Genomic DNA, 24,074 nt, shown 5'->3' on the forward strand with positions numbered 1-24,074 from the left:
ACTGTAGAATAAAATACAATATTACTCCAGCATTTAACACTGATCTCTGCTTCATTCATATTTCAAACAGTAATGTGCCCATTTTCTCATCTGGGAAGCCTCTTAGGTTTTTTAATACATTTTTATAAATTAACCAGGCACAGATTTAATAATAATGTGCATTTGTATGGCTTTTCTCATCTCTGAAGATCTTGGATTGCTCTGCAGACTTAACAGTGTAATATAGAAATTCTGTGCCAAAGGATCCGTTTGCTCTCTGCCAAATTGCAGCAGGAGTTTGGATGGCTCAGGAATGCTCGTGGATGCAAACGACATCAAGGGAGGAAGCTTCACCCTGGCACTGCTGGCAGGAGAACCTGGAGGGAAAGGTGCTCCATGGCTGCCCAGGGCAGAGTCCTCTGAAGGAGAGTTTACAGGGATGTTTGGGATGGTTCTGAGCCCAGAAATCAAAATGATGAAAAACAAAGAAAATGCTCCTTTGTGGGACTAAGATTCAGTCAAAGAGAGAAACGTGAGTTTCTGGCCAGGCAGAGGCCTGGGAAAGAGCTGGAGAAGAATGTAAATAATTCTTTATCTCTCTTGTTGTTCACATTGTTTATAGTTAAGTTCTATCACTGTGCATCAAGCACTCTGCACCAATGCTTGAGTTGTTTACACTTCAGGACCAATGGAGTTGGTCCTCACGAAGCTCTGTATAAAAGAGCAGTGTATTTTGAATAAACTGGAGTTTTACTCTCAGCAGCCTTCTGATCAGAGTCTTCTCATTCCCGTCCTGCCTCAACAGCGACACTCCTTAACATATTTCTTTTGGGATGCAGCATCCCCAAACACAGTGAAGCCAGGAGCACGAAAAGCCTTGGGAGATCAGGCATTTCTGTCCACATTGCTTCTCTCTCAAGGCACCCATATTCAGCAGGCAACTGTATCCACCAGGACAGGAAACTCCTCAGCAGGAGGATGAGGATTCTGCATCAAAATCTCTTTGATTTGGTCAGGTAGGATCTTCTCCTTGCTGGCCAACTTAGGAATGTGTTGAGCTTCTTTCCTTGGATAATTTCATGCTCTTTGAAGAGCTCCCAGCTGAATTCTTTGCTTTTGTGATCCCCAAGTGAGATCCCAGGTTTTTCCAGCCCTCTGCCTTTCCCAGTTTCCACATTTCAGTGTCACTGACAGTAGCATATCTATCATGGAGGTTGCCCATTCCCCATCCCAGAAAGTAGAGTTAAAGTCATGGATATAACACACAATCAGAAAAAATATTTACAGGTAGCAAATTGCCATCACTGTACAAGGAAAACATGACAAAATGGAAACGTGATATTTATGTTAATACAAAGTTTTAAAAATTTAATTTTAGAGACCAGCTGTTTCTGCTTCTCTTATAAGAGTTTAATTGGTATATAATAGCATAGTTAATTAAATACAAATCAATAGTTTAAACCAGCTAATTGATATTTAATATGTATGGGAAAATATAACTTAGTTGTAATATCATTAGCTCAATATTAAATAAGCAATGGAATTGCAATTATGCCTTTACAACGATTATAAAGTTTATCGTTCTTTAATAAACTTGCAATTAGACAGGGCAAGCTGAAAAATTATTAAACAGGTATTATTGGGCTATTAAATGTTTATTATCATTCCTGGTGGGATACAGCTACACAATAGTACATATTGTGATTATGTTAATAAACCCTTATTACAGCTTTGCAGCTTTAGCCTTTAGTGCACCGGTGATGGGATATTTCCTTCCCTTCCGGAGTGGTGAGGGAAGGAATTGCCCTGAAATTGATGAAAGAAATCCCATGCAATGAAAGAAGCGAGGAAAAAGCAGAAGGAATCCATTGTTAGGGCCAGCACTCGGAGATCTTTCTTCCTAAGCATTTTTCCCCTCTATTTCCAAGGCTGAGGATCCATTTCTCCAAGACTCCAAGCTCCTGTTTATTTTAATTGGCTTTTTGCTTTGTTGTCATCTGCACTTTGTGGTTTGAAGGTGCTCCTGCTTTGCCCAGTGAGTGACTCTTCTGCCAGTTTGGGGTGAATTAATGCAGGTACTTCTGAGAGAGTGGAAACCATGGTTCTGCTGGCTGTTTTCCAGCAGGATACCTTGGCTCCCACTTCATCACAGTGCATGGGATGATCAACTTCAGCTGTAACTACCTTTGCCATGCTGAGAAATTCAATTATCATCACAAGGAAATGGATGGGATTGATTTGAGGGAGATGGGGACACACAAGGGTTAAAACACTCTGGTTTTGGCGTGTCTCAGCAGCCCCCCTAAAGCCAAGACATTTAAAATGCTGCGTATCTGCTTAAATATTTTAGCTTTAGGTAGCCACTAAAAGCCAAAATGGTGAGACATCCTTAGGCAGCAGAGTCATCTTGAAGTATTTTACCTTTTAAAGGCACTCTCAAGTATTTAAAGGTGCCTTTAGCTCTAAAGATTTTTGCATGTTCTCACAAATTTATGGTATGAATTATTATAATGCAGTGCTTTTGTACAGCTCCTTTCATCATGGGATATCAAAGGGGTTTATAAGTGTTAATTATAGCACCCCTTGGGGAGGCGAACGGGAGACAGGCACCCAGAGACCAGCCTGCTGAGCCAGGCTCCAGAGAGACAAGAACCCACATTTCATCGGGATCCAGCTCAGCCTGAGCCTCCTGCCCTCCCGAGGGCTCAGCTGGGCCTGGGACCTGTTGGGCAGCACAGCCTGGGGCTGGAGCCCCTGCCCACAACCTCATTTTTGGGAGCTTTTTGCTCACGGCAAGGGGCAGGTGAGAGCTGGACACTGGAGTGTGGGATTGTCCCAGGACACTGCAGCTCCTGCCACCCCCAGCACTGCCCTGGCTCGGGCTGCTCTGGGGACACCATCATCATCATCATAATCATCATCATCAACAGGAGCTGGAGCTGCTGGGCTGGGTCCAGAGAGGCCACAGAGATGTTCCAGGGCTGGAGCCAGGCTGGGAGAGCTGGGGGTGCTCACCTGGAGAGGAGAAGCTCCAGGGAGAACTCAGAGCCCCTCCAGGGCCTGAAGGGGCTCCAGGAGAGCTGGAGAGGGACTGGGGACAAGGGATGGAGGGACAGGACACAGGGAATGGCTCCCACTGCCAGAGGACAGGGCTGGATGGGATATTGGGAATGAGGAATTGTTCTCTGTGAGGGTGTTGAGTCCCTGGCACAGGGTGCCCAGAGCAGCTGTGGCTGCCCCTGGATCCCTGGCAGTGCCCAAGGCCAGGCTGGACAGGGCTGGAGCAGCCTGGGACAGTGGGAGGTGTCCCTGCCCAAGGCTGGCTCCTTAAGGTCTGTTCCCACTGAAACCACTCCATGATCTTGGTGATGTTTGTGCTCATGGTGTGTGCAGGGTGTGGCAGGCCCCCTCACCCCCAGTCTGTGTCCAGGAAAACCCAGCCAGCATCCACACTCAGGCCCCGTGTGCACATCTGAGCGAGCAGTGCTGGCTGGCTCAGCTGCACTGTGGGCTCTGCTGCCTTGTCTGACACTAATCTAATTGTGTTGTTTTAATTACTTTGATACCTTGGTGCTCGTTGGAGGCTCAATAGCAATCGATGGGGTTTTGTTTTCCTATCAATAAAGACATAAAGGCTCTCACCTGCTCTGCTGGCTCTGCACAGTCGGCCCTGGGGGCTCTGGGCAGGCTCGGGGCTCTGCCAGACACACGGAGTGTGTGTCCTCACAGGATCCTGCATGGAACCTCCCCCAGGGTCAGCAAGGTTTTATCAATCCTCGTTATCAGCGGGCTGGGGAGGCAGCCTGAGCTGGCTGTCCCTGCAGTCAGAGACATCCAGCACCCTGCAGGCTGACACCTTCCTGAGTGTGACACAAACCACAGTGCCTGTGCCTGTGCACTCCGTGCAGGCCGTGCTGGAGCACGTTGTCTCTGTCCTGGAGAGCAAGAGAACTGGTTTCCATCATCCGACCCGAACAATGGTTGCTCATTACTCCTTCCTGTTAATTCAAGAAACCACTGAGAGTTCTGGTGGTTGAGTCATCTGCCCTGATCTTTAGACATCTCCACCTGAGTTAGTCACCACCTTTAATGGCCAGTGAGAGAGTTACAAGCACCTCCAAAGACATCATGAAAGGTGGAGTTCCATTCTGAGGATGCCTTTTTCTCTCCGAGCATTCCCTCCAGGACAAGGCGGATTTAGGGGAGCAATTAAATTTCAGCTTGCTCTGATTATTCCAAGAGACTTGCTTTTGTCTGAGCATCATCCTCCATAGATTTACACATGGGATTTGTTTTGGTTAGGTGCTGATTCCTCCCTGGTGGGAGCCTCAGGACCAGGACCCTCCTGCAAGGTGGAGCCCTGTATAATGCTAGAGAAAGTGCTTTAACTGGGCTGGCATGTGGCATCAGAAGAAGTTTGGTTTTCCCTAGGTTTAGGCTGAAATTCTGTGCACATAGAGGATACTGTGCACAAGAGGAGGATGTAACCACTCTGCTGGGATGCCACAGCAGCGAGGGAGGGATTCTCTATGTCTGGGAATGCACCCACGTGGATTTGGGGATCTTCCCTCATCACATCACGCTTCCCTCTTCCTCTGGCCACGGTCCAGATCTGTGATTCAACCCCAAGTTTGCCTCATGGCATTGAAAGCCAAGCTTGCCAGGCAGGTCCTGCTTGCTCTCCAGCCACCGCTGCGCTCTCCAGCCTCACGTTCTCTGAGCAGCACAACCTCCCTCACTCCTTCCTCGGCAGAGGGGGCTCCGCGGAGTCCACAGCCACATTAAGTAAACATCAAAGGGGCTTTGATCAGCGGGGCTCTGCAGAGCACAGAAGCCCCTGAGGAGCTCTGCAGGTCCGCAGGCAGCGTTGGGGACATGGTACCTTAATTTTCCGCAGTGACACAGGAGAATTTGTTTGAAGAACGAGAGCTCTCTGCCTCTCTGAGATGCGCACAGGGAGAGCGCCTGTGCTCGCAGCCTACTTCTGGAAAAACCCACGCTCAGATCTCTCTGTTTGTTACCAAGAGTCAAAAAGCCCCATTAACAAATCAAGGCATCAAAGGCCTGTGCCTCCTCAGACTCTGGCACTCTCCTGCTCACAGGGTCACTTGCTTGCTTCTAAAGAGCAAGATTCCTCAGGCCAGAATTATCTTCCCTACTGAGGCCCTATTTCCCGTTTCCCTTTGCTGCCCACTAAGGGAGAAAGGGATAAAAGAGTCCTGTTGTTGGGACATGCTGCCGTGGAAGAAGATGCAGCTCTTTGCCTCACTTGGATTAGAGGAGAGCTTAAGGACAGGCACGGGAGGGGATGCTGACCCTCCTGTCTCTTGATACACTCTTGGGGCCAAGCCAAGCTCAGCTCTGTGAGGCTGACCAGAGACTTCAGTTAGGTGCCCACCTTCCTGGTGCTTTTCCTGAAGGGTATCTCCAGCAGGATTTGCTCCGTGCAGCAGCCCCAGGTGCCTGCTCCTGTCCCCAGCCCAGTCTAACCCCACGCTCTCTTCTCTTGCAGAACTGGGGCTCCCAGGAAGAGGATGCTGCCTAGTACTGGGGTTCATGTACAAGGAGAAGTACCGCAGGATGACTGAAGGTGAGCAGTTCCCTCACCTTCTCTTCTTCTTCCTCCTTAGCAATCTCATTGTGAGGGGCTTCACCTCTGAGGGTGTGCTGGGTTCTTGTTACCACCCAGGAGAAAATCCTGCTTCCCTTTCATCTCTGGAACATCTTAGAGGGCATGCATGTGGGGCGACCCCTGTGTGAAGCTGCAAGAGAAGAGCAGGAGCTTTGTACATCCAAAACCCACTGTCTTTTCCTACAGAAAGGATTTGTCACACAGGAAGCTCTTGCAGCTATTGCTGCATCTACTCTTCTTATTCTCCTTGGGTGGCAGTGGTCACCATGCCACTTCCAGAATCCCAGTTTCCAGTGCCTCTGAACCTTGCAGACTCACTGTTACATTGCTCCTCAAACTTCTGCTAAAATCTCCCTATTTTATATTCCAGTCATTCCCCAAGTACTTTATGAGCATTGATTAATCCATAGAAATATCATAAATAATTATGAAGCATAATAACTAAACAAAAACTATTTATACTCAGAAGAAATGCCATCCTTGCTTCTGGTAGCTTCCTTTCCTGGAGCCAGCCCTGGTGCAGCCCCCTCTGATTAATGCTGGATGAGAGAAGGAAGCTCAGAGCCCTGCGGGATGGGAGGGTCTCCAGGACGTGTCACAGGGAGTTTGGCTTCAGTGAGGTCACTCTGGGGATTGGAAACGTGACCCAAGCATGGATTTAACCCTTTTTAGGGAGTCTGATTGGAAATAATTCAGACAAAGGGTTTGATCTCTTGTCCTGCTGCACTTTCTTTTCTGGAAACATCCAAGGTCAGGCTGGATGGGGCTCTGAGTAACCTGGTCGAGAGGAAGGTGTCCCTGCTCACTGCTTGGGTTGGGTGACCCTGAAAGGTCCCTTCAAACTCAAACCATTGCATGATTCTTTTTCCCTGCATGGGATGGAGTTTTGCCAGCAGTTAGCCATGGGTGGTGTCTGCTCCTGCAGGAATCCTTTTTCCATGACAGCAAAAGGTGAGTTTGTTTCCATGGAGTAAAACTCTCATAGAGGCAAGTTTATGGTTCAAATACCAGTTAGAAGATCAAAGGTTCCTTCACGTTCCCAGGAGCCCTGATACTGAGCTGATAACATGGGGAAAGTACTTCACAAGGCTTCACCTCATGCTTGTTAATTACCACACGCTCTTTAAACATTGATTAGAGGATGTTTTTAATGGGAAGGGGCTGCCCCATGGGACAGGAGTGCTGTGAGAAAGTGCAGCCTCCCTCTCGGTACCTTCCTGTCCCTCCAGCCTCTGGGACAGGCTGTCTGTGGCTGTGCCCAGCCCCTGGGGATGCTCACAGGGTGTTGGAGAGCTGGCAGGACCCTGGGCATCCTGCCAGTCCTTTGGGATGGCTCTGGTCCCCTGGTGGATTCAGAGCCTGCATCAGCCTACCAAGTCAGCCCCTTTTTCAGGCTGAGCGTGGCTTTGTGTAGAGACAACAAAGGAACATGAAAGGCCAAAAGTAAAGCTTTTGTGAGGGAAAGGGAACAAAGTGTTCCTGCCTGACATGCAGCCAGTTTCTGGCCCCTGCAGGCTGCAGGGCCATTATGTTTAAAGGTACAATCTGCCAAAAACAAAAGTCAGAGGGATTTCCATGGCTACAAAGACCACCTAGGACTTGTGTTTTCATTAGAAGCAGTTACAGATGGCAATTGCAGACATCCAGCTTCCCAGAGTTTTGGTGGATTGCAGTACAGATCCACACTGTATGGTGTGTGAGCTGGGGTGGGGTCAGTGTCTGGTCATCTACAGGAATTTCCTGCCCAAGGTGCCTGAGCCAGACTTTTGGGCCAGTTCCCTTGCCAGGGTGAGGAGAGAGAGCAACTCCCCCTTCGTATTTGTGCCAAATTAGAGCTTTTCCTCCCTTTAAAAAGAGGCTGAAGAGCAGCCCTAATAATTACAAGGAAGCTGAGGGAACTGAAAGCACAGGAAGGCAGTGGGGCAGTGGGATAATATGAGGCATGGGGTCTCCATCCCAGAGGAAACAGGTCATTGCAGGGACCATGAGAACCTTCCTGTCATTTGCTGGAGACATCTACAATGGCTTGGAGGGAGAAAAGCACAAGAGGTGTTGGAAGCCTTGACAGTATGGAAGAATCATTTTCTGATGGGCAATCACTTCTCTGGTTGGATTTCAGGCAGAGGTTCTTCCCCCAGAGGTGCTGGCACTGCCCAGGCTCCCCAGGGAATGGGCACGGCCCCGAGGCTGCCAGAGCTGCAAGAGCCTTTGGACAGCGCTGCCAGGGATGCCCAGGGTGGGATTTTGGGGTGTCTGTGCAGGGCCAGGAGTGGGACTGGATGATTCTGGTGGGTCTCCCCAGCTCAGGATATTCTATGATTCTGTGAATGTGGTGTTTTTGGCTGTTCTCACAGAGAAAATCCAGTCTGGATGCTCACAGATCAGTTTGGCAACCTCTCCCAGTGGGGTGAAATAGATCTGGGTTAGAGGTGCCCAGCAAGGGCCTTTGGTGGCATTGTGGGTTTTTTTGACCAGCTGGCAAGCGATGGTGTCCCTTAGCACAGCTGGCTGCAGATGTGGCTCTTCCAGCTGAGCTGGGCTCCTGGATGAGGAGCCGAGATCGGTGTCCATGGATGTGCCTCTGCCCACATCAGTTCCATCAGCTCCTCATCCCCATCTCTGTGCAGTGATCACACAGCCCCAGGTGCAATGCTGGAGCCGTCAGGCACCACGTGATGGGCACAGCAAACGCAGTTTGGGCACTGTCCTTGCACTGCTGTGCCGTATCAGGTGCGACCACTTCTCACTTGTAAAGCCCTCGGCAGGAAAAGTCTGGATTTGGGGCTGGAATTTGGCTGGGGAGCAGCAAGGCACAGCTCCAGCGTGGCTGCTCTGCGCTCATGTGATTGATGATGGGCTCGTCTCGTGCTGGGCCCACGCTCTGGTGTGCACTGGGGGCTGTGGGGTGAAATGGAGCTGGTGACAGTTGTAGACAGAGGGAGAGGGAGAGGGAGAGCTGTCTGCAATGACGGCCGCGCAATAAAGACGCTTTGGAGTTAATCCTCCACCATCTGTCTTCATTCTGCTAATAACCCACTCAATCAGCTGCTGCCAACTGTTTGTTAACATTCAGAAACAGATACATAATCAGGAGGAGCATGCTGTTAGCTCAGGAGGGGCTGGATTGCTCCTTGGGAAGGGGAGTGGAGCAGTGGGAGCCACGGCGGGTGGCCTGGATGTCCCAAGGCACCTGCAGTGCAAGGGGGATGCTGCTGGGGCTGGAGGTGATGCTGTGAGCTGAGTTACCCTGCTTCTCCCAGGGCTTGTGCCACCCTGATTCAAGGTGATTTTGGAGTAGAAAGATGTTTCCTAGGAGGTGGGTCACCTTAGTCCCCCAAGAAAAAGGATTTTGAGCTACTCTGAAAATTTGGGCTGGTTCTTCTATTCCCACTTCTCCTTTCTCATACAATTCTCTACCCAAGGGCAGGCAAGGGGTGTGCTGGAATATCTCTCTCTGCTCACCCATCATGCTTGGTCCCTCCCTGTCCATGCCTGCAGGTCCCAAGCTGGGCTTGCTCCATTCCCCTCTGCAGTGGTCCAAGGCAGGAATTCAGATGCTGCTCCTGGAATTTTACTTGTCTCCTGCCTTTGACTACTTGCCAGATCTAACTCGAGTCATTAGCAGGCATCACTGCAGCAATTATGGCACTTTTTGGCTGCCATTCATAAAGCTACTAACGGGAACCATTAACACTGAGAGGTGTCAGCCTTCACCTCCACCACCTGTTCCCACCAGCCACCGGCTGCTGGAAGGTGCCTACAACAATGTCCCCCCAGCAGGGCAGCGGGGCAGGGCAGCTCCCTGCCCTCCTCTGACCTCCCCTCCCAGTCTCTTTGCTGGCTCTTGTGTCCTCACGTGTGGAGGGCAGGTGGCATCTCCGTGGGATGGGCACAGCTCTTGGACTATGAGGGGTGGGCTCCATCCCCGTGCCCAGCACGGAGCGAGGAAAGGGACAGAAGGATTTGGTGCAGCAGCTTCCTCCCGGAGCAGTGAGTGGTGAATGATCTGTGCTGAGGGAAGGACAAACCCTCCTCTTCAGAGGGATGCAAACACTGCCTGCTGTGCCAGGAGGAGGTGGTGCCGCAGTTATCTCCAGCAGCAGCTGCTCTCCGTTTGTGTCGGGGCTGGATTGTGCATTCAAGGTGTCCCCGTTCACTGCACAAAGCACAGCAGAAGCAGCAGCCTGTGCTGCAGAGCTGCAGATGTGTGGGAATCCAGGGCTTCCCTCTGGCTGCCCTGGGACCCTGGCAGGGGTCAGGAACCCCCCTGGACAGAGCCCCCAGAGACATTGAATGTGATCTCTGGCCATGGAAAAGAGTTTTCAATCTTACAGGATGAATTACAAGTTCTGAGGGTTTGATATAAGTCATAATTAAGTGTGGCATGGGTGCAAAAGTAAAATTTTAGGATTCTAGATTAGGGGTACAAAGGGGACAAGATGGAGGAAATTGGGTGTGCCTTGTCCTTTTTCTCCTTCTTCATGCCCTCCATGTGTCACTGTGGTGTTGGCATTTTTCTGTTGGTTCAGGCTGGGGACACACTGTCCAACGTAGGTGACAGATATTGGCATGTTCTTGTAAATGCAGCCCAGGGAGTTTCTGGTATTTAATGTTTGTCACATCCCACTGAGGGCAGAGCCCCACACACTGCCCTGCAGGACAGAGCTGGGCAGGGCAGCAGAACATGTGAGAGATCAACAGAATAAACAACCTGGAAACCAGCACAGACCAATGATGGCTTCTGCTTTGGCAGCAGGGCTGACAGACAGAGACTTTCTACAATCTTGGGATCATCACTACCTCAGATTCTGACACAGATCCACATAGCAACGAGTGCTCTGCCTTCTGTGCAAGAGGGAGAGCTTGGCAGGTCACCTCTGCTGGTCAGGGCTGCAGAATTCAGCTCAGGGAAGGGCTGCCCAGATCCAGGGTGCAAGGCTTTTCTTTAAAAGCCATGCGGGGCTGTTGGGCAGCATAAGACAAATCTTCAGTTTTGGGAGGGTGAAGAGTGAGGCCTTAAAAGTTTTGCAGTCTGAGCTGAAATCTAACATTGGCTCTTCTGTTCTGAAGGTTTGGGATCCTATTTGAAGTCACTAATGGAAGGGACTAATTGAAAGCTCTGTTCTTTTGTTCATAGAATCCCAAAATGTTAAGGGCTGGAAGGGACCTTAAAAATCATTTGTTTCCACCTTTCCCCTGCCATGTTCAGGGAGACTTCCCACTAGACTTGGGTGCTCAAGGACTTGTCCAACCTGGCCTTGGACACTTCTAGGAATGGGGCATCCACACCCTCGCTGGGAAAGCTTTGCCAATATCCCTCCACCCTCACAGTAAAGAATTTATTCCTGATATCTGGTCTAAATTTCCATTTGTACCCATTCCCCCTTGTCCTGTCACTTGTTCCTGACAGAGTCCCTCTCCAGCTTCCCTGTGGCTCCTTCAGATACTGGAAGGTGCTGTAAGGTCTCCACACAACGCAGTCTTCTCCAGGAAGGTGCTCCAACATCAAGTTGTTGGGGGAAGGGGGAGGTCCTGCAAAATGGGATTCATCCACCATACCTCAGATATGGGGCAGGGGTGAGTTGGCCCAGGGAGACAGGGGCAGTGGTGCCTAAATGGAAGGAGAGCCACCAGCCTGCTCTGTTTGGGATGATTCCTGCGTCCATGCAGCCATCACAGACTGCAGCTTCTAGGGATCACGGAACCAGGGAGCCCTACAGTGGTTTGGATTGGAAGGATCCTTCAGGATCACCTAATTCCAACCTCTGGAATGTTGATTCTGAGCAGCCCCTGCCTGGATGCAGAGCTGGGCAGCTGCTCATGTTCCTGCTCGTGTTCCTGTTCATGTTCCTGCTCATGTTCCTGCTCGTGTTCCTGTTCGTGTTCCTGCTCATGTTCCTGATTGTGTTCCTCTTGTGTTCCTGCTCGTGTTCCTCTTGTGTTCCTCTTATGTTCCTGCTCATGTTCCTGTTTGTGTTCCTGTTTGTGTTCCTGCTCATGTTCCTCTCATGTTCTTGTTCATGTTCCTGCTCATGTTCCTGCTCATGTTCCTCTCATGTTCCTGCTCAAGTTCCTGCTCATGTTCCTGCTCATGTTCCTCTCATGTTCCTCTCATGTTCCTGCTCAAGTTCCTGCTCATGTTCCTGCTCATGTTCCCAGCTCTGGCTTCACATCATGACCTGTGAGCAGCTCTGCATGGGGGGTTTGTCCTGAGCTTCAGGGTGTCTCCAGTCTCCAGCAAGGTTTTGGTGCTGCCAGGCATGGGGAGAGAATTGTGTGTGCATATGAAAGCTGGGTTTATGGCTTGTAATTATCTCATACCCATCCTTAGAATAATTATAGCTCCTCCATTATTAATAACTGGAATTCCAGTCCTTGTCATAGATCACAAAATGGAGAGGAAGCTCAACCCAGGGTTTGCATAATGTACCTTGGCCTAAATTGAATAATTGGTAAAATGGTGAAAATAATTTTTTTTTCCCCCCATTCTTTGGTGCTGGAATTAGTGAGATATTAGTGCAATTAGCCAGTGCTTCCATTTGAGGCTGCAATCATTTGGTTTGTAATTTAGAATAAATGTAACAGCCCACTTATGCTTCCAAACAGATTATTTGTCCTGTTTAAGAGTATCTAATGGGGTGGCTGTCATCTAAGCAAGATACATTTGACCCATTTCAATTTGTTTCCCTTTTAATCTGCTATCTGTTTTCCTGGATCTTTTTTAAATAAAAAACATAAAGAAGAAGTGGACAAGAGAGACCAAAGAGGGTGAGAATAGAGGCATTATAGATCTGGAGTTTATCATAAGCCAAAGTAACTTGAAATCAAGGCTGTAAAACTGCAGAAAGCAATAAAAAGAAAACATTATTTGGAATCGTTTAAAGGGCCGAGTGCCTTGTCAATGAAAGGTTGCTCTATTTGACTGCTTCTTAATAGCTTCTCTGAGGCAATCTGCAGCTCCTGCAGCAGCGAGGGCTGCAGCTCCTTTTTCAGGGCAGAGCTGGGGTCCCTGGGGAGCTGGGCAGCAGTGCTGAGGTGGGGAAAAGGGAAACACAAAACCAAGGAGGACAAAGAGGAAAGGAGATGGATCTAAACACCAAACTGGGTTAAAGTTTTAAAGCGTGTCACAAATATTGAAATCCTGGATAATGTAGTGGGCACAGAGCGTGGATGCATTGCTGCTTGTAGGGCTGTGGGCAGATGCATGCCCAGTTCAGTGACAGAATCACAGAATCATGGAGTGGTTTATCTTGTATGGGACCTTACTACTCATCCTATTCCACCCCTGCCATGGCAGGGACACCTTCCTCTAGACCAGGTTGTCCCAACCCCATCCAGCCTGGCCTTGGGCACTGCCAGGGATCCAGGGGCAGCCACAGCTGCTCTGGGCACCCTGTGCCAGGGCCTGCCCACCCTCCCAGGGAACAATTCCCAATTCCCAATATCCCATCCAGCCCTGCCCTCTGGCAGTGGGAGCCATTCCCTGTGTCCTGTCCCTCCATCCCTTGTCCCCAGTCCCTCTCCAGCTCTCCTGGAGCCCCTTCAGGCCCTGGAAGGGCTCTGAGCTCTCCCTGGAGCTTCTCCTCTCCAGGTGAGCACCCCCAGCTCTCCCAGCCCGGCTCCAGAGCTGAGGGGCTCCAGTCCTGGGGCATCTCCATGGACTCTCTGGACTCACTCCAGCAGCTCCACATCCCTCTGATGTCCCACCCCTCATCATCCATCCACCATGCCCTTCCATTTCTCCAGTGGAGAACAGAGGGATTCACAATATTTTTTTCCTCTTGGAGCCTCAGCATCCCTTCTACAATGGTCTGATTTGCAGGTCCTGTCTCTGTCAGGCCCCGTGGTACTGCCTGGAGAGAAACCAGATGCACTCTGGGATGGAGTCCCTGCTATTTTGGGGGAAAATGGCTTGTTCAGAGAAGCTGGCTGTGCCTCTGCTCCAAATGTCTCTCTGCTTGACCGCCTCTTCTGCTCCCTGCCATAGTTCAAACTGGGCTCAGTGAACCCTTCCTGCCAGGAAAACCTCTGATTAGACCGTGGCACTGAGGCACAGTGGCATATTTGTGCCACCCATTAACAGCCCAGCAAGGCAGTTGCTGCCTCAGAATTACTTGGATTTATGGGAACACTTAATCTGGATCTTGCAAGTGACTTTTACATCTGCAGCAGCACAGGCTGAGCATGAATCTTCCTGAGCCTCAAAGATAAATAGGAGCTAGTCCTCTTATCCCTGTAAAACATGACCTTTCTCCTCTACCAGATGCCAACAACCTCAGTGCTGCTGCAGAAGGTCAAAGTGCTCTTGGTTCTCTGGCCTGACAGGGGAAAGGGTCTGTCCTTGGGGAGCAGACCCGTCACTTGGTTTAGTTCAAACTGTGTTGGCTCTGCTCAGCCTCCCGTGCTACAGCAGAGCTTAACAGCCCAGAAACAGCTCCAACACCCGCCAGCATCTTCCCCCAGCTTTGCCCTCTGGGCTTTGCATGGTCTGCACCCTGGAAATGGGATTTCTGCCACGCTTTGCTGCGAGCTGCAGGAACCCTGGCACAAAGGGGTGCAGCGGTGGCAGCTCCATTACCAGCTGATCTCCAGGGGATGCACTGGGAACTTGGCATTGCTGACTCTGCTGCCACTCCCCGTGAAGGTGCCACCCGCTCCTCACCGGGGCTCACAGCTCTGTCATGGGGCTGTGCCAGAGCAATCCCTAGTTCAGGGTGGCTCCGTGTGGTAGAAAAATCCCTCCTCCAGCCCGTGATTCCAAAGAAAGGCTCAGCAGTCTCTGTTGTTTGGTCTCAAGGCAGTTTATTGCAAATTATCTAAAAGATTTTCTCCTTGGGCTGCTGTGGTTTGCTCACAGCTCAGGCAGAGGCACACACACACCCTGACATCCTCTCTGACCCCGACTGCTTCTTCTCTCCCACATTACATGTTGCATGTTTGCAGTTTTCCCCAATGCCTATTACCTATATTAAATGGTGCCTTTCTACTCTAAACCAATCTGTGAGTGCCAACATCACCAAGAACATGGAGGTGAGGAAGAAGAAAGAGGGAAGACAGGGCAGGCCCAAATCCTCCATCTTAAACCCTCTGACCCCCATGTACAAAGTAAAAACCCCCCTGTACAGCACTCAAAAATTCTTCCCTCTACTTTGTAGTCACTTCTACTCTAATATCTAAACTTTTGTGACTTCTCAATCTTCCTGCAAGGTTGGTAAATCATTCCATGGCTCAAACCCAAAATCACAGCTGTTTGCAGCTGCCTGCCAGGGTCTCAAATGCTTCTGACCTGGGCCGGGAACACCCAAAAATGTCTGAGGGACATTTTGAGTTCCGACAGGGGTGCTCCCCTCACCCAGCATTGTCACTCAGCAATTGATTAGTGCCGACAGCTCTGGGTGAGCTGCATTGAGCCTTTTGTTCTTTATCTGACAAAGGCGTTGGGAAGCAAGACGAGAGTGGAGAGAGCCAGTCCCAAGGAGTTGTTAAGGATGCGCTGTTATCTCAGAGGTCTCATTGATATTTCCGTGATGCTTTGTGTGTCCCAGAGCTGAACCTGGCAGGGATGTAAGTGAAAGCTGAGGAAAACCAGTATAGGGGCTGTCTGTCTGGTGTCAGGGTGAAGCTGTGCCTGGGTTGGGTCAGCAGGAAAACTGGGTAAGGCAGGACCGCTGTGGCCATGAGCCAAGTCCTGGATGGTGCAGCACGCACATTCCCGAGGATGCTGCCGAGGGAAAGATCTCTTGTTATCAGCTGTTTGTTCTCCCCAGCCTCCTGCTGCTCTCTGCTCCTTTGGAGAGGAGAGCAGAGCTCCATCCGTGATGTTCCAGTCGACTCCAGAGCTTTAGAGCATCTGAACAACTCTGCTGCTCATAAATCTGATGCAAAGCTCGGGAGCTTTACGGTAACTGTTGTTGTAGCAGTTAATGGTCGAAGGGTATCATTTTATCTATTGATTTGAGCAGCAGTCCCCTGTGGAAAGCTATTGCTGTGTGGTCTTAAATAAATGAATACGATCCTTCCTCACTCCCTGAGTACCAGCATCAGACATTTCAGGAGCTGCTGCTCTCGCTGTTCAGCCTGCAGGTGTGTACAGGAGAACCTGGATCCTGTGGAATCTGTGCACTGCTCCTTTGCAGAGACTGCCTTTGGGAGGCCCACTAAAAACATTTCAGGAATCTGAGGCTGGAGATGGACTCTTCACAAGAGCATGTAGCGATGGGACAAGAGGAAATGGCCTAAAGCTGAAGGAGGACAGGGTTAGAGGGGATACTGGGAGGAAATTCTTCCCTGTGAGGGTGCTGAGGCCCTGGCACAGGTTTCCCAGAGCAGCTGTGGCTGCCCTTGGATCCCAGGAAGTGTCCAAGGCCAGGCTGGACAGGACTTGGAACACCTGGAATAGTGGAAGGTGTCCCTGCCTATGACAGGGTGTGGAACAGGATGAGCTTTACATCCCACCCAACCAAACCATTCTGGGATTCCATTATTTATATACATGGATCAATATCTAGGGGGGGATATAGATTATTTCAGCCACTTGAATTCCATTGCCCTTGCTATGCCTCTTTAGATCCTTTCTGGCACTGAAATGGGATGTGCACCTGAGGAATATGGCAAGTTGTTGGTAAAAGCTTGTCCTGTGCACTGCTCCTGTCCACAGGAGGCAGGCAGAGATAAGGTTGTGCACCTCACCTTGTCACAGCTGCTTGGCCATCTTTTGGTGCTGTGGGCTTTGGGCCAGTTTATTTTTAATCAGGAGATGAATGGCAGGAGGTCCAAGGCTTCTGTCTGGAGATGGCAGCTCTGGCTGTCCCACCTCCACGCTGCTCCAGGCTGAGTTTCCCTTGGAGCTGTGTCTGCTGATAGCTTTCCCCTCTCTGCAGAGCTGCTGCTGCAGCCTGGGGTCTGCCATTTAGCTTTCCTCCCTCGTGTCTGTGGGGACCCTGCCAGGGGGGCTGCTGGCAGCAGTGGGATCAGTGACCCCCGTCACACAGCTGACACTCACTCATGGAACTGTTTAGACTGGAAAAAACTCGAAGATCACTGAGTCCAGCCAATAACCCAGCACTGCCAGGCCACCACTAAAGGATGTGGTGGCCACCAGCAGAGCCTGGATGGGCAGATCTGGCTCTGCCATTGAGTCGGTGCTGATGATGCTGTAAATCCCCCTGACATGGACATGATAGCCTGGCTGTGTGGAAGTCTCCAGCTCTCAAGATATCTGGAAGTTTACTTTCAAGAAAACAATCTAGATTTTGGTCAGAAATGGGACAAGATTGTGACAGCACATCTCCACCCAAGGCTGGAGAAAGGGAGAGCATCATTTCTGCTATGTCAGGGGCACAGACACTGCAGTGCACACACAGCTGCAAGGAGACTCCAGGATTGCTCCTGCCTGCTCTGGATCTCCAACCTCCCTCTCCTGGAGGCAGCCATGTGCTTTCTGCAGGCAGAGATGGTTTGTTGATGCCCAGACTGGAGCAATGAAGCAGTACCAAGCTCCTGTCACTTAGAATATCAATTAAAACCACTGCAGCCTTGTAAGCCCCACTCTGAGACACTCAGGATCATTCTTGAAATGGTTCTTGAACCAGCAGGAGGAAATCTGCTGTGCAATTGTGAGCACAAAGTGGTGTGCTGGAGCACTTCCAGCCCAACAGGCTGTGGGTGGGAGCTAAGACTGGTGTGAAGATGAAACCCTGTGGTGTTCTGGGCACTGGGGAGACAGTGGCTTTGCTGTGCTTGAAAAAGGCTTGAATAACTCATTTGGAAGCTCCATCCCCAGGGTTTCCCTGTGTGCCACATAACTCCATCCCTGCGGTCCCAACCCGCAGCATGAAGCTTCTGTCTTAGAGGAGCAGTGTGAGGCAGCTCTATTTCACTGCTGTAATGACAAAATGGGATGAAATTGTGTGTTTCAGGCCAGCAGAATGATCCTGCTTCCATTCCTCACTGAAGTGGGACTGTGTTGGATTTGACTGAAAGACACTGCCAAGCACCCAGCAACGCACACGGCTGTGTTTGAGCTGACTTGGTTTTCAACCCTTCTAAAAATCCTTTCTTATCGTGAGGAAATAGGGAAATCTGGTTGTGAAGTATCCAGCTGAATTCTGCATGTCCTGCTTTTCTTGTCTGCCCCAAATTATTTGCTGTATCTGGCCCAGCCCTCCCACCTGTGTTCACTCAGTGCAGTTGAAGCCTTCAGGCTGAGGCTGCCGAAGGTGGAAGGAATGGGAATAGTCAAAAACCTGCAGGATAGGTAGGGATCATGTGTGAGGGGGAATGAGGGCAGCCCCCAGGCCAGGCAGCCAATGCAAAGATTATTTAGTACCCAAGGCTGCCACGAGAACCTTCAGAGAGCAAAGAACATCAGCCACAAACCTTCCCAGTTCCCTCCAGAGCAGCACCAGTCTCAGAGTCAGAATTTCTGTGCCCTTTTACACCCTTTATTTGCTCCCATGGGTATTTACTCCTCTAGAAATGTATTAATGGAGCTAATCTTAAAGCATATCCAGAGATATAACTTGAGATGGGATTTTTTTTTCCCCCTTTAACAAAGATGAAGCTTTTATATAGACGGGAAAAGAGAAGGGAAGTGAAATGTTCAGTGACTAATGATCCTCATCAATATTCATGAGAGTCAGTAGCATTCTGAGATTTAAAATAAAGGAAGAAAGAGGGAAAGGCATTGACTCCTTTAGAAGCTAAATGAAATATTTAGGTTGACCTGGAGATAAGTCTGCTGGGTCCTTGTTGCTATCAGCTCAGACCAGTGTTCAATCCTGGAGCTTTCAGAGGGGGAGCCGAGCTGCCCATGGATTTTTCTGGAGACAGGAAATGACTGGGTGGGCTCACCTACAGCTGAGGGTCAAGTCCATGCTGGGCCAGGTGCTGTGGCACAGGGGGGGAGCAATCCCTGCCCCAGGAACCTGCTTCCAGCCAGCCAGAGCCGGGGTATGGAATTGCATCCAGGGGTTTGGCCACAGCCAGGCTGGGATCAGGCTCACACCATCCACCAAAGGGCTCCTGTCCCACCCATTCCCTGTCGTGAGCCTGCCCTTTGGGTGTCAGAACCCCAGCCTGGTTCAGGGGTTCCGTGTGGTGGAAAAGTCTCTCCTCCAACCCGAGCTTCCCAAGAAAGGCTCAGCAGTCTCTGTTGTTGGGTCTCAAGGCAGTTTATTGCAAGTTATCTCAAAGATTTTCTCCTCGGGCTGCTGTGGTTTGCTCACAGCTCAGGCAGAGGCACACACACACCCTGACATCCTCTCTGACCCCGACTGCTTCTTCTCTCCCACCCAGGGCTGCTGCTGTCTTTTATATGGTACATTACGTGTTACATGGTTACAGTTTTTCCCAATGCCTATTACCTATATTAAATGGTGATTTTCTATCTTTTATATGGTACATTACATGTTACATGGTTACAGTTTTTCCCAATGCCTATTACCTATATTAAATGGTGATTTTCTATCTTTTATATGTACATTACGTGTTACATGGTTACAGTTTTTCCCCAGTGCCTATTACCTATATTAAATGGTGATTTTCTACCCTAAACCAATCTGTGAGTGCCAACATCACCAAGAACATGGAGGTAAGGAAGAAGAAAGAGGGAAGACAGGGCAGGCCCAAATCCCAAATCCATCTTAAAACCTCTGACCCCCATGTACAAAACTAAAACCCCACTGTACAGCACTCAAAAATTCTTCCCTCTACTTTGTAACTACTTCTACTCTAATATCTAAACTTTTGTGACTTCCTGGTCTTCCTGCAAGGTTGGTAAATCGTTCCATGGTTCAAACCCAAAATCACAGCTGTTTGCAGCTGCCTGCCAGGGTCTCAAATGCTTCTGACCAGGGCCTGGAACACCCAAAAATGTCTGAGGGACATTTTGAGTTCCAACATTTGGGACAGGGGACTGCCTGAAGTGGTGGCTTGGAGGGTGCAGTGGACACTGATGGATCTAAAGCAGCTGCAGGGTGAGAATATCCTTCCTCCAGGCTGCAAACGGCTGTAGATACTGGGGAGCTGATTTGCTGTTGAGGGAGGGGTGTCCTTATCTGTTGTATTGTTTTCCTTCCTTCTTACCCATCCCTGCCCCCAGAAAATCACCGCAGCTTGGGGTGATTGTACCTAACTTGGAGGTGAAGTTTTAAACCCCTCAAGATACTTGTAAATAGATGGGGCAACCTTAATCCTTCCCCACCTCAGTCTCTTGTCAGCTGGGTGGGAGGAGAAGGAAAACTTCTACAGAGAAATAGCTGAAGTACAGGTTTGTGAGGATGTAGCTCTGCATGTGCAGCAGTGATGGACATGGAGAGAATACCAGGATTTAACTGCAGACAGAGCACTCCGGGCCTGGAAGAAAGGCTTACCCCACCTTCTGTATGTCTTCTCTTCTAAATCCTTTTCCTTTCTGATTCTGCAAGTTGCCCTTGTCTCCCTCTGCTTCTGAGGCTGCTCCTTTTCATTTTGAGCCATCCCTTCCCTCCTGTGAGTGGCAGCTGTCCCACCCCTGCCAGGCCCTTTGCCCTTGAGACCATCTTTGATCTGTGCCCTGATAGAAGGGCCGAGTATTGACTTTGGCTGCGGATTCATTAAGAGGCAGCCTCATTTGTCAACGTGTTTGTTTCCAGGGCTGCTTGGGAGGTGGCAGAGCTTGCATCCCCTCCGAGCCGAGCGCGGCCAGAGTCTGGAATTAACTCCCTTTTCAAGGGTTTCCATCAAGGTCATTGCAGGTGGCCCTGCACAGGTCTCTCCTCCTCATTTATCGATGTTACCAAGGTTTTAAGCAATGCTAGATCCAGTGGGAGTGTGGATGGGAGACCTGCCCAGGCTCTGGGGGCTGCAAGGACCCAGGGACACGTCTGTTAGGTAATCCAAGGCACTCCCAGCTGGAAAAGAGGTCTGCTCATAGGGAAATCAGAGCTGGGGCCTGGGATCAGGTCTCAGTGGTGGGATCCTTGCAGGGAGTTCTCTAGCTCTGGCTGTGTGAGGATTGTGAGTAATGAAGATGAATTTCTCTTGTCAGTTGTCATCAGGTAGCTCATCTGCCAGTAACGGCCTCTGGTTGCCATCCAGGTGCTCAGTGGGTACAGTGAGTGAGCTGCCCAGGCTTTCCTGCACCCCTGCTGCCCAGTGAGCAAAGCACTGACCAGGGTTTGCTAGTAGGGTTTGCCCTGTGCAGGGGTCACCTCCCAGGGCAAGGACCTCAGCTGGTGCCAGGTACAGAGATGCCAGTGATGGATGTGCCCCATGGGCTGGTCCTGGGAGGGTTTGAGGAAACAATCCTGCCCTGCAATCCCATGAAACTGAAGCTCTAAACATTGGCACTCTCAGGGTAGTTCAGGGATTTGGAATGGCTTCGCACAACAGCCCTGGGAGAGAAGAGAGACTGCTGGGTATCACAGAATCACAGAATCATGGAATGGTTTGGGTTGGAAAGGGCCTTGTTCCAATCCCCTGCCATGGAAGGGACACCTCCCACTGTCCCAGGCTGCTCCAGCCCTGTCCAGCCTGGCCTTGGGCACTGCCAGGGATCCAGGGGCAGCCACAGCTGCACTGGGCACCTGTGCCAGGGACTCAACACCCTCACAGAGAACAATTCATTCCCAATGTCTCACCCATTCCTGCCCTCTGGCACTGGGAGCCATTCCCTGTGTCCTGTCCCTCCATCCCTTGTCCCCAGTCCCTCTCCAGCTCTCCTGGAGCCCCTCCAGGCCCTGGAGGGGCTCTGAGCTCTCCCAGCCTAGCTCCAGAGCAGAAGGGCTCCTGTCCTGGAGCATCTCCATGACCTCCTCTGGCCTCACTCCAGTTTGTTCATGTCCTTCCAATGCTGAAGACCCCACAGGCGGAGGCAGCACTGCAGGTGGGCTCTCACCTGAGCAGGGCAGAACCCTTCCCTCACCCTCTGGCCACACTGTCCCATTGCTCAGGGCCAGACCAGAGGAGGGAGCTTTGCTGCTGGGGCAGATGCTGCAGCACAGGGCATTTCCAGACCTGCCTGACTCTGTGCAGGAGAAGCAGGGGAAGACAAAAACCCAAACTTCACTGGGGTCCAGTTTCCTGCAGACCCTAAAATTTCACTGCCCTTGCGAGGAGGGGGATAGTGAAGCTGTTTCCATATTCCTGGGAGATGCAGCAGCCTGAGCAGGAGTTGGGAGCACCAGCCCAGCCCATGTGAAGGAAAGCAGCTCAAAAACCAGGAGTTGCACAGCTCGGCTGTGCTGCAGGGGTTAAAGCTCTTGGAGTGCTGGGTACTTCCACACTCCTGCCAGCACACAGGGAGCTGAGGGAAAGATGTTCCTGGCTGTTGCCACGGGCATTTTGCTTGAGCAGGTCCCGAGGTGATCAGGCAGCAGAAATTGTGCAGCTCCACGTGGGACTGGCACCGCAGCAGCGCCGGGCCCTGCAGCGGGGCAGCACGGAGCAAAGCCAGGGAGAATTCTGACTGTGGTGGCAGGAATGGCCCAGGGATTCGACAGCAGGTTGTAAGAGGAGAGACTGGAGGAGGTAAATTTATATAGTCTGGAGGAGGCTCAAGGGGAGACACGACCAGAGTCTATAAATATACGCAGAAATAGAAACCAAGGGAGGAAATTATTCAGAAGGAGGGAGGACAAGGAGCAGTGCCTGAAGCAAAGCAAGAAAAGTTTATTCTGGGACTTGCATGGAAGGAGAACAGCCTTCAGCACCCAGCACCTGGCTGGGGTGGGATCCCAGCACTGCCCACCCCTCTGATGCCCCCCAAAGCTGGATACTCCCCTCCTGACACAGCTCTGCTGTGTTTTACAGTAGCCCCACCTCATTTCTTCCCTGCCAGCCATCTCACACGGGCATCTGGCACCCAGCCACCCCAGCATGCCTTCGAAGGTTTAATAAAACAGATTGAGATGCACTTGGGCTTGTGGCTTGACAACTGGCTCCCCTTGGACAGGAACATTTGCCTTCGCTGGGTGACAATGCTTTGAGTCCGTCGCCTTAGGCACTGTGGCTCATTGCTAGTCATCTCTCCAATGAATAATACACAGGCCTGAATATCTGTCTGCATATATCTTCCTTTTCTGTAGGATAATTTAATGTTATCATTGGGCCTCCTGCTTCAAAGATGAAGAGATTACTTCGAACTTGCAGCCTGCAACCACAGCCATTGGTTTCAAACGTCATTAAGTTTCATTATAACAAATAAACACTGCAATGACATTTATAAGTTACCAGAGAGCACAGAAACACAAATATGAAGCAGATAAACTGCATTTGATCCAAATAATTACTGCAGGCAATATCGAGCTTAGGCTGAGCTGGCAGGCGGGTGCTGGGTAATTTATAGGTGTCCGTAAGGCACTGTGGTGCACATTGCTCCTTAAAAATGATGATGATGGCTATGTGTCTCTCTCTAAGGCCTCAAACAGGTTATGTTCCTGCCGCCTTGAAGGCAGGGAGCTTTTCCTCAAGTCAGAAATGAACATGGCACAGGCAGCTCTTACTGTTTGGGGACTTTCCTCTCACCATTCCTCAGGATTTCAGCCTGAGAAGGGACCTGCATTTGAAGTTTGTTCTGATTTAAGCTGCAAAAGAGCCTTGTTTGTTTGTTTGTTTGTTTGTTTTTCCTTAGGGGTATTTATCCCCACTGCGAACAAGTTCTCAGGAGTGGGGAATCCTTGGGGAGGGATTTCCACTGATTTTCTCCAAGGGAGTATAATTCTATATTTAGAGAATAATGCAATACTAGAATACACTGACTTGGAAGGGATCTACAAGGATCACAGAGTCCAACTCCTGATTAATGATAATGAAGTTCCTTTCATTTTTGACTCCTGGCTTTACACTACCAGCTCTGAACCCTGAGCAAGGGCTCCTCTACCAGCAAACCAGGTGGAAAAGCCTTTCCCCCGGCTGTACCCCGAGAACCTGAGTGCAAGGGCTTTGTTGCTGTGCTGGTTGTGTGAACTCTCCCAAAGCTTTGCCTCTGCCCTGGGGTGGGAGCACATCATCTCCTAAGTGACCCCAGCAGAGCTTGTCATTCCTGAGTCCTGCAGGCAGCGCCCAGGAGGGGGTCAGACACGGCTGAGTTTATTGACGAGCATCTCTCATTACCTGCTAATTAACACAGCAGGCTGGGATGTGCTAATCTACTCTTGGACCGGGTTTTTGCACCAGGCAGCCATTGACTCTGCAGTGGGGAACATTGAGAAGGAGTTGGTGACAAAACAAACAGCAAAATCCGTTAAATAATCCGAGTTAAATAATAATAATCCCTGTTAAATAACCCGAGTTCCCTCCGAACCTCCCTTCTCCCCCAGCAGGGAAGGGGAGAAGCCACAGGGTCTGTCTGACAAGGCACTGCCCCTTCCCTGGGCCTTCTCCCAGGGCTGCACCTGGGCTGAAAAAGCAGTTGCAGGGCTGTAAATATTGATGGGATTCATGTTGTTCTCATTTTTTCATGTTTTTTTGCTTTACTGGGTAA

At 50.4% G+C, this 24,074-nt stretch overlaps 1 protein-coding gene across 3 annotated transcripts in view; it reads left to right on the plus strand.

Moving 5' to 3' along the window:
- The window catches only part of KIRREL3 (kirre like nephrin family adhesion molecule 3), a 384,768-nt gene that overhangs the window by 239,798 nt on the left and 120,896 nt on the right, over window positions 1-24,074 (plus strand). For 2 of the 3 annotated variants that reach the window (XM_077787972.1, XM_077787973.1), the window contains exon 2: window positions 5,492-5,569. The exons of the other annotated variant lie outside the window; for it this stretch is intronic. In XM_077787972.1, the coding sequence (XP_077644098.1) occupies window positions 5,492-5,569 (78 nt within the window). The remainder of the gene's footprint in view (window positions 1-5,491; window positions 5,570-24,074) is intronic. 3 annotated transcript variants of the gene reach the window in all.

Source organism: Lonchura striata, chromosome 23 (assembly GCF_046129695.1).
Source record: "Lonchura striata isolate bLonStr1 chromosome 23, bLonStr1.mat, whole genome shotgun sequence".
Taxonomy (NCBI): domain Eukaryota; kingdom Metazoa; phylum Chordata; class Aves; order Passeriformes; family Estrildidae; genus Lonchura; species Lonchura striata.